The 10,900-nt window shown below is 51.3% G+C and overlaps 2 protein-coding genes across 4 annotated transcripts in view; one reads left to right on the forward strand and one right to left on the reverse strand.

The window, feature by feature from the left end:
- Window positions 1–3,590, forward strand: part of DNAJC17 (DnaJ heat shock protein family (Hsp40) member C17) — a 41,537-nt gene extending 37,947 nt beyond the window's left edge. For 2 of the 3 annotated variants that reach the window (XM_032856826.1, XM_032856824.1), the window contains one exon: window positions 816–1,014. In XM_032856826.1, the coding sequence (XP_032712717.1) occupies window positions 816–938 (123 nt within the window). In that variant the 3' untranslated portion in view covers window positions 939–1,014. Of the gene's footprint in view, window positions 1–815; window positions 1,015–3,318 lie in introns of those variants that run through there. The other variant, XM_032856825.1, reaches the window with a different exon arrangement.
- Window positions 1,227–5,346, reverse strand: GCHFR (GTP cyclohydrolase I feedback regulator). Its single transcript, XM_032856828.1, has 3 exons — window positions 5,179–5,346; window positions 2,947–3,041; window positions 1,227–1,760 (listed from the first exon to the last, which is right to left on the reverse strand). Exons 1-3 carry the CDS (start codon window positions 5,212–5,214, stop codon window positions 1,637–1,639), a joined length of 255 nt encoding a protein of 84 aa, XP_032712719.1. The 5' UTR covers window positions 5,215–5,346; the 3' UTR covers window positions 1,227–1,636.
- Window positions 5,347–10,900: the final 5,554 nt, after the last annotated feature.

The following is a 10,900-nucleotide window of genomic DNA, read 5'->3' on the forward strand; positions in this document are numbered from 1 at the left end:
CTGGCTCACTGTGTGCCAGCTCAGGTGGGCCTCACGCTTCACATAGCTTTAGCTATACTGATGGAAGAAGTGCTTTGGTTCCCGCGGTAGACCCTATGGCGGTGTGGGGTTGGAGGGGGTGGGAGGATCGGAGCTCCATCGCAGAGCTGCCTCTTGGGCCCACAACACTGGCGCGTTGGGTTGGTTGTTTATTAGTCTTTTGATTATTGACATATAGCACTCCTTACTCCCCCGCACTGTGCTGGCAAGATCATAAAAGAAAAAGGCACGGGCCCTGTCCTCCAGCAGGCCTGGTATGTATTTTTAGGAGGGGAGTGGCCTCATGCGTGTTTCTCTCTCCTTCCAGTGCGGGGGCTGACAGAGGCTGGGTCTAGGGCAGGGCTCTGCGCTCTCGTGTCCAGACAGGAGCCGCACTGTGCACCGCGGGGAGGTGGGCAGCCGGGAGGGGGTGGTGGTCTCGCAGAGCCCAGGGCATTTCTGTCCCTCTGAGTGTCCTCACTGGAAACCTGTGAGAAGCAGGAGCCACAGGAGGCGGAAAGAAGTGTCAAATAGGGCGGGGAGTCAATGAAGGGTGACGGCCTGGCCTGGCGGGCGCATGGAGTGATTCAGTCCGAGATGGAGCAGGGTGGAAGGCCTGGGGGGCGGGGACTGATAGCTGCTCCGGATGGAGGGGAGGAGGGCCCGCTGAGAAGTATGGGGCCTCCTCACTCCCTGACTCAGGACTAGTTCTGCCTAGGCCAGCCCTCCAAGTCTGGAATGTGGGGCTGTGCCCTGCTGCCCTGACCAACGTCCCCTGGTTGCCCCCTGCCCCCCAGGGCTCAGTGCTGTCGGAGAGGGACTATGAGAGCCTCGTCATGATGCGCATGCGCCAGGCAGCGGAGCGGCAACAGCTGATCGCCCAGATGCAGCGGGAGGACGAGGTGGGGCAGCCCACGTAGTCTTCTAACTGCAGCCCACTCACCCACAGGCCCCTTCTTGAACGTCACCAATAAACCTTTCTTTTTTTTCTTTTAATTGTTTTTTTTTTTTTTTTTTTTTTTTTTACAAGAATCTACCTCTATTGCATATGTAGGCGTAGGGTGCTGGCCCGACCAAGCGCGTCCCTTGTTCCTGGACTCTGCCCGAGAGGGTTCCACTCAGGCCTGGCTCTCCCTCCCCGGGAGTGAGCCGACCCCCAGGGAGGGGCTCCGCGCAGTGAGAGTCAGTGGGCCAGCAGAACAGAGGAGCAAGCACTCGACACAGGCCTTTATTGGCTTGGACCAGGTACTTAGGACCCTCCCACCCAGTCCTGGGCTGTGCTCCTTGGGGGCTCCCAGTTCCTGGCCAGGGACAGCCTGGCTCTTTCGGGCCCCTCAGCCTGCGCACAGAACACGGCCTTCTCCAGGGCTCTCGGCCAGGCCAAAAAGCTGGAGGGGCAGCTGGGAGCACCAGGGCAAGGGCCCTGCCCTCTCACCCCATCCTCTGGGGCTGAGGCAGGTTTCAGAAAAGGCCATTCACAGCCCAGTGGTGCCTGGCTAAGGAAAATGACAATTTGGGAAGAGAGGGGCCAGGCGGTGAGTGAATGGGGACTCAGGATCAGGGCCGGTGGCATCCACTCAAAAAAGGGGTGCTCTGTGTGCTCCTCAGTGTGAGAGGGTCACTCCTTATGCAGGCACCACACCAGTGTCTGGCCCACCCCTGTCATGCTCAGCACACGGAAGCCCCTGCGTTCCAGTTTGTCCAGCACTATGCGAGGAGGATCGCTGACAAAGTACTCATAACTGTGAAGAGAAGGGGGAGAGGAGACAGCGTCAGAGGGCATGCAGCACCAATTCCCCGCACAGGTGTCTGCTGATGATGAGGCTGGGTCAGGAATCCTTGTCCTGACGGATACTTGCTGGGTGCCTTCTAGTGCCAGGCTAAGTGCACACTCCCTGCCGCCTCCCCCGCCAAGCACTGGGCTTGCATATCTTGTTCCTTCCTCCCAACAACCTAAGGAAGGGACCATGATTGCTCCCATTTTATAAACAAGAAATCTTGGAGGGGTTGGGTAGCTTTCCAAATGTCATTGGGATCGCAGAACCCACGTTAGTCTGACGATAGCCCCATGTGCACGGGGCCACTGTGCTATTCAGGAGGAATGGCCTGTTCTCTCCAGGGTGCCCCCCAGGGCTCTGCCCCCTCTTGCTGCCCTGCCTGTCCCATGGTCCTGGAGCAGTAGGTTGACCCCTAATAGCTCCTGGCTCTGGATGCTGCTCCCTGGGACAGGGAATGCTGGCCGTCCCTTCTTTCAGGGCTGATTGACTGTGAAGTGTTGTCAGTCAGATAAAGGGCTCAAGCCCCAAGCTGGGCATCTGGAGGCAAATGCCTCCTGGTAAAGGAATGGGGTTGGGTTCAGCTCGCCAACCCTGACCCAAGGGGCTGGGGCCAGCTTGCCTCCTTTCTCCCCTCTTTGAACTGGGACTCATTCTTGCAGCATTTCTCGTGAGCTCCAAGCCTGTGGAGCTGGTGTGAAGAACGTCAGGGGAAGTGGCCAAGTCCCCAGGCAGCAGCCGAGCTGAAAGTAGGACCCAGGCTGCCTGCTGCCTATTTGTAGAGTTTAGCTTTCTTACTCAGCCAGCCGGAGAGAAACCTTTCTCTCTGTGCCGGTCTTTGTCTCAATGGGGTCCAGCTCTGAGATGAAAGGGCAGGGCAAGGAGCAGTCCACTTACGGAGTCCTCTACACAGCTGGACTCTGTCCTGGGGTTTCCTTGTGAAGGGAGGGCCAGTGAGAAAACTTTCGGAGCAAGCTGGGGGGCTGTGGTAAAGCCACAGGCAGGACTGACCCCACAGAGGACAGAACCCCATGATGCAGGCAGGGCCTCTGAGGCTGGGCACTGGCATCGTCCCTGGGCTTGGCTGTGTAAAAGAAACAGACAGTGCTTGGGGGCCTGCAGGGAGAAGATCCTTAAGAATGCCGCTACTTACAAGTTGTTTCCCAAGGCACTTCTCTTGGAGGCCCCCAGATACTGCATCAGCTCTGGATCTGAGTGTTCATCGCCCACCATGGTAGGGCCCACCTCCTGCAAGACAAGCCACAAGGGCTGCTTGGCTGGCTGCCAGGGAGAGGGAGAAGGGCTCTCTGCCCTTCCTCCCCTGCCTGCTGGCCCTGAGCCAGTTCAGGGCTGGACAGGGTGCTGAGGAACACAGGGGGCTGAGCGTGAGCTGGGAAAGGGTGGAGCCCTCAGTGATCAGGCCAGGCAGTGTGAGGCGTCCCTAGCCCTTCCAAGCCAAGCTGGTCATTGCCCGCCTCCTGGCAACTTCCTGCCAGGCATCACTACCCGTGTTTGTGTGTCTCAGAATCACCTGGAAAACAAACGAAAACCAGTCCACACAAAAACTGGTACGGGAGTGTTCATCGCAGCGTTATTCACAAGACCCAAAAAGGGGGAGACAGCCTAAGTGTTTGTCATCTGACAATCGGATGAACTGATGGAGCCACACAGTGGGATCGTACCCAGCAAAACAGAGGAATGGGTAAGTACCCGTGCCCCCTACAATACAGATGAACTTTGAAAATGCACAAGTGAAAGAAGCCAAACATGGAAGTAATTAGTGGTTACCTAGGGCTGGGGCCTCAGGTGCAGTGAAGAGTGACCCCTAAGATACAGGGCATGGGTACAGGGTGTCTTTTCAAGGGAATGGAAATGTTTTAAAATTGATTATAGTGGGGGCGCCTGGGTGGCTCAGTGGGTTAAGCCGCTGCCTTCGGCTCGGGTCATGATCTCAGGATCCTGGGATCGAGCCCCGCGTCCGGCTCTCTGCTCAGCAGGGAGCCTGCTTCCTCCTCTCTCTCTGCCTGCCTCTCTGCCTGCTTTGTGATCTCTCTCTGTCAAATAAATAAATAAAATCTTTAAAAAAAAAATTGATTATAGTGATGGCTGCACAACTCTTGAGTATGCTTTTAAAAATAAGGAATTGTACACTTTAAATTGGTGTGTTCTTTGAGATGTATGCTATATATCAGTAAAGCTGTCATATAATATATAATTATATATATACACATATATGTGTGTGTGTGTATATATATATTTTTTAAAGATTTTATTTATTTATTTGACAGAGATCACAAGTAGGCAGAGAGACAGGCAGAGAGAGAGGGGGAAGCAGGCTCCTTGCTGAGCAGAGAACCCGATGTGGGGCTCAATCCCAGGACCCTGGGATCATGACCTGAGCCGAAAGCAGAGGCTTTAACCCACTGAGCCACCCAGGCGCCCCTATATATATATTTTTTTTTAATCCTGAAGAGCACTGAATTCCCCAGCCCCAGGCGTAGAGAGTATTTGGGGAGGTCTGGGAAGGGGCCCAGGAGTGCACATTTTAACTGCCCAAGTAACTGGTTCTCTAGGGCACTTCCAGGACCTCACCTGTCCCACGGCAACCCCACCATCCGCACCCGCTGTCTCTATCTCAGGGGACCTGTGCATGCGCTGATGGAGTGGGAAAGAACGGAGGTGCCGGCTGGGCTGCCCAGTTGAATCATTCTGAAGTTAAAAGGGGATTCCTGCGGCGACCAGGACAGTCTTGGATGAGGAAATCGTACCCAGAGAAAGGGGCATCACTTCTGACTCCGGAATGGTCTCCCCACCTCTAACCACAGGTCCTGTCTCCCTTCTTTCTCTCCTAAAGGTTTTCTGGAAGTGCCCGAGTGTGCTGTTAGTAGCTGTGGATGGGCCAGGCCCTTGGCATAAGTGTTTTAGTGTCTTAGCGCGTCGTTTTCTTTCCCAAACCTCTTTTCCCCAAAGTATTTCCACTCCCACCCCCCACCCACGAGCAACCCCAACCCCAACCCCAACCCCTGCCGAGTCGCTCTCTGTAGGGCAGTGGGTGCTGTACACGTTGAGGCCAGGGCTTCCTGGCTTCCTTGGGTGGGCAGTAGCACAGGAACCTCAAGGACCCTGAGCTCACTCCGCCGGCGGGGACGCACGCACCCTACCCCCTTCGCGTGCCGGCCAGAACGTCCCGACCCCCGCGTTCCCGGCTGAGTCCGCTCCCCAGCCCCCAACCTGCGGCCCGAGGGGGCGTGTCCCGGGCGGCTTCCGGGTCCAGTCACTGGCGGGCGCTGCCCGAGAGGGAGGCGCCAAGGTGCAGTGGAAGCTCCCTCTTTCCCCGCCTGGCCCCAACCAACTCCGTCCCAACTCGCAGGGCGCGGGTACTCACGATGCGGATCTGGGTGCTAATGAGCACGTAGGGCATGGTGAGCGCGTCCCGGCCGGGCTCCCACCCAGGGCTTTGGGCTCGGCGCCGACGCCAGCCTCTCGAGCTCCGGGACTGCGCCTGCCGCCCAGAGTCCAGTTACTCCAGCTCTGGCCTCGGGCGGTGCCAATCCCGGGGCGCCCAGCCCGTGACTGCCGCGGCCGGCCAATCGGGAGCGGGCACTCGTGACACGCCCTCGCACTTGATGATTCGGTCCGCCTCCTGCCCTCGGGGCCGTGCTCTGGGACTTTGTTGTGGGATGTTGGCGCGCACCCGCTGCCTGGAGTGGGGGGTGGTCTAGCGGGCTAGGAGGGCTGCGGCGGGGCGTGCTGTAAAGAGTGCGTGTTGACCGTGCGCCCGCTTTCTGCAACATCTTGGGCACTAGGTTCCAAAGTCCTGCTGGTCCCCGTCCGGTCGAAGCAGAGCAGGGAGGAATCCGGGACTCTCCCAAAAGGTCCCTCCCAAGCTCAAGCCCTCCCCACCCAGGGACGCTTCGAAAGCTCTTAGTGGATCCTCACTTCTGGTCCCCAGGACACATTCTCCGGGGACTGCGTCAGCCCACGGGAGACAGGGGTGGGACGCTTGTGGCTACAGCTAGAATAACCACTTCGTGTGCACCGCGCCTTTTCGCCTCCCTGACTGTAATTCCTAGTGCAGCGGCCGAACCTTGCATTTCTGTGCTCCCATAAGTAAATCTATAGAGGAACCTCATGAGCGTTTGGCTGTGTGTCAGTCCCCGAGCGATTTAAACCGATGGAATCTGGCCCCCACTTCGGAGAGCTTCCCGCAAAGCTGGAGAGATGCAGCGCACGCGCGCAAAATCACAAGGCAACAATTGAGGCAAAAAGAAACTACATTCCCGGACACCAGCCCCCGATTAGAGGGCAGCAAGTGCACTCGGTGTGTCCACGCCCTCATCTCGGTGTTTCAAAATCTGAAAACTCAAAAGATTCTCTTCCCGCCTTGTGATTGGTTCTCTAAAAAACAAAGCCAAAACAAAACAAAAAATAGCCTGTAAACTTCTCTGGCCCTTGAACAATCTTCTTGTCCCCGAAGGGCCCTTACGGGCCTGCTCTGTGTCTCCAGCAGCTTGACAGATGTGGAGAGCACTGGAAGGGAAACAGGCAGTTGTAATCCTAAAGGACTCTTTCAGGTCTGTTGACTATTCTGTACTCCCTCTGTCTATTCTCCACCTCCAAGACTAACAATTTAGCTGGAGAGAGAAGATCCTCATGTCTAACGAAGGAGTCGTTAAAAGATTAATACTCAGGCCATATAAAGAACTCCTACGAATCAACAAGAAAAAGATAAATCAATAGAAAAAACATGGGCGAATGACTTGAATAGGCACTTTCAAAAGAGGGAATGGAAATGGCCGGTAAACCGATAACATGATGTCCAATATCACTAGAAATTCCAGAAATGCAAATCAAACTGTATTTTATTTTCTATTTTAAAGACTCATTTATTTTGGGGGGCCTGGGTGGCTCAGTGGGTTAAAGCCTCTGCCTTCAGCTCGGGTCATGATCTCAGGGTCCTGGGATCAAGCCCCACATCCGGCTCTCTGCTCAGCAGGGAGCCTGCTTCTCCCTCTCCCTCTGCCTGCCACTCTGCCTACTTGTGATCTCTGTCTCTCAAATGAATAAATAAAATCTTTAAAAAAAAAGTGGAGTAAGTTTTTGGTTGATTGATACAACAGAAACTGCATAGCCATAAAAAATGCAAAGTGCACAAGTAAATTTGGAAAAATAGAGAATAATTCTACTTACAGCTCACAACTTGCCAAACTAAATAATACATTGTTTGGGGATAAAAACATAAGGTTAATTACACATCAATAAAAAATATGTGGTAAAATTATAAAGAAGAGTAAGGGAATGATAAATGTAATATTTAGGGCAGTGTTCACCTCTGAGAGAAGTGAAAGGCACTAACTAGGTAGGGACAGCCATGCTGGAGTCTTAGAAGGCAAAAGTGATGTTCTCTTTCTCACACTAGTACCTGGATGCTCAGGGTTATACATGTCTTCAATCCTTATTGTATTATAAATACCCTTTTGTAGCTATTAAATATTTAATAATAACAATTTTTAAAAAATATTTTTTATTTATTTGACAGAGATCACAAGTAGGCGCAGAGGCAGGCAGAGAGAGAGAGGGGGAAGCAGGCTCTCCGCTGAGCAGAGAGCCCGATGTGGGGCTCGATCCCAGGACCCCGAGACCATGACCTGAGCCGAAGGCAGAGGCTTAACCCACTGAGCCACCCAGGTGCCCCAATAATAACAATTTAAAGAAAATATTTTATTTGACAGAAATCACAAGCAGGTAGAGAGGCAGGCAGAGAGAGAGGGGGAAGTAGGCTCCCTGCTGAGCAGAGAGCCTGATTCAGGGCTCAATCCCAGGACCTTGAGTTCATGGCCTGAGCTGAAGGCAGAGGCTTTAACCCACTGAGCCAGCCAGGCGCCCCAATAAGAACAATTTTTTTAAGTGTCAACTACCTTAGTGGTCAGACACAGGGGGTAATGCCACCATCCCAAGGCATTTGACTATGTTGCCTGTCTTGGAAGAGCAAGGTGGGTAGATGAAGTTGGCCTATTTGGAGCAGAGATGAGAGCAGGAATCTGGGGGCTGCTGCTCTCCTCTCTCAGGCTGGGCTGGGGCGAAGAGGAGATGGGAAGGCAGTGCCATCTTAGATGGCCAGGGCTTTGTTACATTTGCAAAACTGGTCTGCAGATGCCACAGAAGATAGAAAGCTCCATCCAGAATCCCCCACCCCGCTGCTGAGTGCTCTGGCAGCCACGTGCCCACCAGATAACATCTTTAATATCCAGAGGGAAATGAATTCCCCTGCTTGGTCTGCCCATCTGGCCTTGCCTCTTGCCACAATCCGTTTATCTGGCAGATCTTCCTCCCCTGCAGGAAGAGAAGAAATTGTTCTTCCACAAGTCAGTTTTTCATCATGAAGGCATTGTCTGGGTGGTGGGGCCTGGGCACTGGTTATTCCTTCTTTCCTTCCTCCCTCCATATTCAGCTTCTGTGGGTCGCTTCTGCACTGGAGTTCAGGGAATATGGAGATGAATTCAGCATGAATCCCAACCTGGAAGAGTGAACACACTAGTGGGGTAGCCAGACTAGAAAGCAGATATTGATGTAACCAAGTGTAGTGGAAGTAACCAAGCCTCAGGAGCAAAGAAAAATTAAAAGATTAAGCCCACCAAGGTGGTAGTCTGAAAAGGTTCCCCAAAAGAAATGACTTTTTATTCTCTCCAAAAATTAATATTGTCTTACTACTGAAGATACACATGCTTATCTCAGAAAAATGAGAAAAAATTAGGGGAAAAGTATATTAAAAGCACTCTTTTCTTACCACCAAGACAATTATAGTTCATGTTTTTCAGAAGATACCAGTTGAACTGAATCATTAGAAATGAACAGGAGAGATATTGGTAAATTTCTATTCCTTAAACTATGGGGTAGGAACCTGTTGCCTTTAAGTTATTCCTTACAATGTACATTACATTAAATGTACTCTCTCTCTTTTTTTTTTTTTTAATTTATTTGACAGACAGAAATCACAAGCAGGCAGAGAGGCAGGCAGAGAGGAGGAAGCAGGCTCCCTGCTGAGCAGAGAGCCTGATGCGAGGCTCGATCCCAGGACCCTGAGATCATGACCCGAGCCGAAGGCAGAGGCTTTAACCCACTGAGCCACCCAGGCGCCCCTAAATGTACTCTCTTATTTGTAAAATATCTCACAATTAAAAGGTAAATAGGGGTGCCTGGGTGGCTCAGTGGGTTAAGCCTGAGCTTAAGTGGGTTAAGCTGAGCAGAGAGCCTGCTTCCCTCTCTCTTTCTCTCTCTCTCTCTGCCTGCCTCTCTGACTGCTTGTGATCTCTCTGTCAAATAAATAAATAAAATCTTTAAAAGGTAAATAAATATAATATCTAGACAAGGATTTAAGGAGGACTCATTTAGATAATTTACCTGTCACTAAACGAAATTTTAACTTGAGAGAAATGTTGGTGGTAAAACTGGAATCATAGTCCTGTATTTTCAGTTTTTAAAATTATAAGAAGTTGCATAAAATCTCAAAAGTTTAAAGTGGAATTACAAAAATCAATGGGCCATGGTGGTGTTAACTTTAAAAATAAAACTGCCAGGGGCGCCTGGGTGGCTCAGTCATTAAGCATCTGCCTTGGGCTCAGGTCATGACCCCAGGATCCTGGGATCCATCCCTGCATCAGGCTTCCTGTTCCATGGGAAGCCTGCTTCTCCCTCTCCCACTCCCTCTGCTTGTGTTCCCTCTCTTACTTCGTCTCTCTCTGTCAAATAAATAAATAAAATCTTTTAAAAAAATAAAGATTTTATTTATTTATTTGACAGACAGAGATCACATGTAGGCAGAGGCAGGAAGAGAGAGAGGGGGAAGCAGGGCTCGCAGGACCCTGGGATCATGACCTGAGCTGAAGGCAGAAGCTTTAACCCACTGAGCCCCCCAGGTGCCCCATAAATAAAATCTTAAAAAAAAAAAACAACTGCCAATTGTTTTACCAACAAAAACATAGGTTTATTCAGGGATAGCAGAGGTTTGTAATCCAGGACAAGAAAGCTACAGCAAAACCAGAGGCAAGTTCAACAAACAAAGGAGAGAAATGTTATTTTACGGAAAAGAAGGAGGAAGTTGGGAGGAGTTGTTTTGAACATCAATCCACTGGAGAGTAGCAAGAGTTAAAGGTGAGGATGGTTTTTCATAGGCTGAGTTGCAGGGGCAGCTGATTTATTTCAGGGGATGCAATGTACATCTTTTTCTGTGGGAGCCTGTCATTTATGATTCTCTACAGTTGAGATTCTTCTGTTAGGGGTCTGTAATTGACAATTCTTCCTGTAACTGACATTGAGTGGTATGGTTGCCCCTTGGTTTCCCTTTATTAATTTTCACAACGGGCACAGAAATCCTGAAGAATATAGATTTTAAAAAAAACGAAATGGTATCTGAACCAATTTAAGCAATTAGAGACGAACTCAAGTTTTAGCCTCACCCAAGTGCTTAAAATTTAGAGGAATGAATTTCATTTACATTCTGGAAATGAAAAAGCAGTTTATAATTCTGTTCTTGACCGAGGTATTACAGATAATGTAAGGTTTAAGATTTTTTTTTTAGTGCTGAGATTTGTCTCTGTTAGGTGAAAACTGGCCCTGGTGACTCCGGGACCTCTTGAAGGTAACCAATTTATTTATTTATCTGGTCTAATTTGAACTGCCAAGGGTGCTACTGTCTTGTGCTCAGTAAATGATTCTAGTAAAACTGCATAAGCAAATCAAGCCGAAATCAAATAGTGTCAAGGAAAGGTGGGGAGGGGGTGGTGTTTTCCAGAAGGACAACGGGTTATTATTCTAGGCAGAAGCGACAGCAGACGCAAAGGGAGAAAGACGTTCGTGAACAGCAGGAAACCTGGTGTGACTGGAGGGAAATGGAACCTCATCTGGCCAGCAGGGGTACTGGGGAAGCATCAGACCCAGAAGTCTCCCAGCGTTCCTCCTCCCCACCTCCCTTCTCCCTCCTGGGTTCCCCTCTCCCGCTCCCTGCTGGCACCGCCCCCTGGGAAAAGCTTGGGCGGAAACGGAACCTCGGGCGGTCAACTCACTGCGCCTTCCCAACAGCGCGCGGGTCCGCTGGCGCGGCTTGATGA

This window comes from Lontra canadensis, unplaced genomic scaffold (assembly GCF_010015895.1).
Source record: "Lontra canadensis isolate GAN:19392208 unplaced genomic scaffold, GSC_riverotter_1.0 scaffold12, whole genome shotgun sequence".
Lineage (NCBI taxonomy): Eukaryota > Metazoa > Chordata > Mammalia > Carnivora > Mustelidae > Lontra > Lontra canadensis.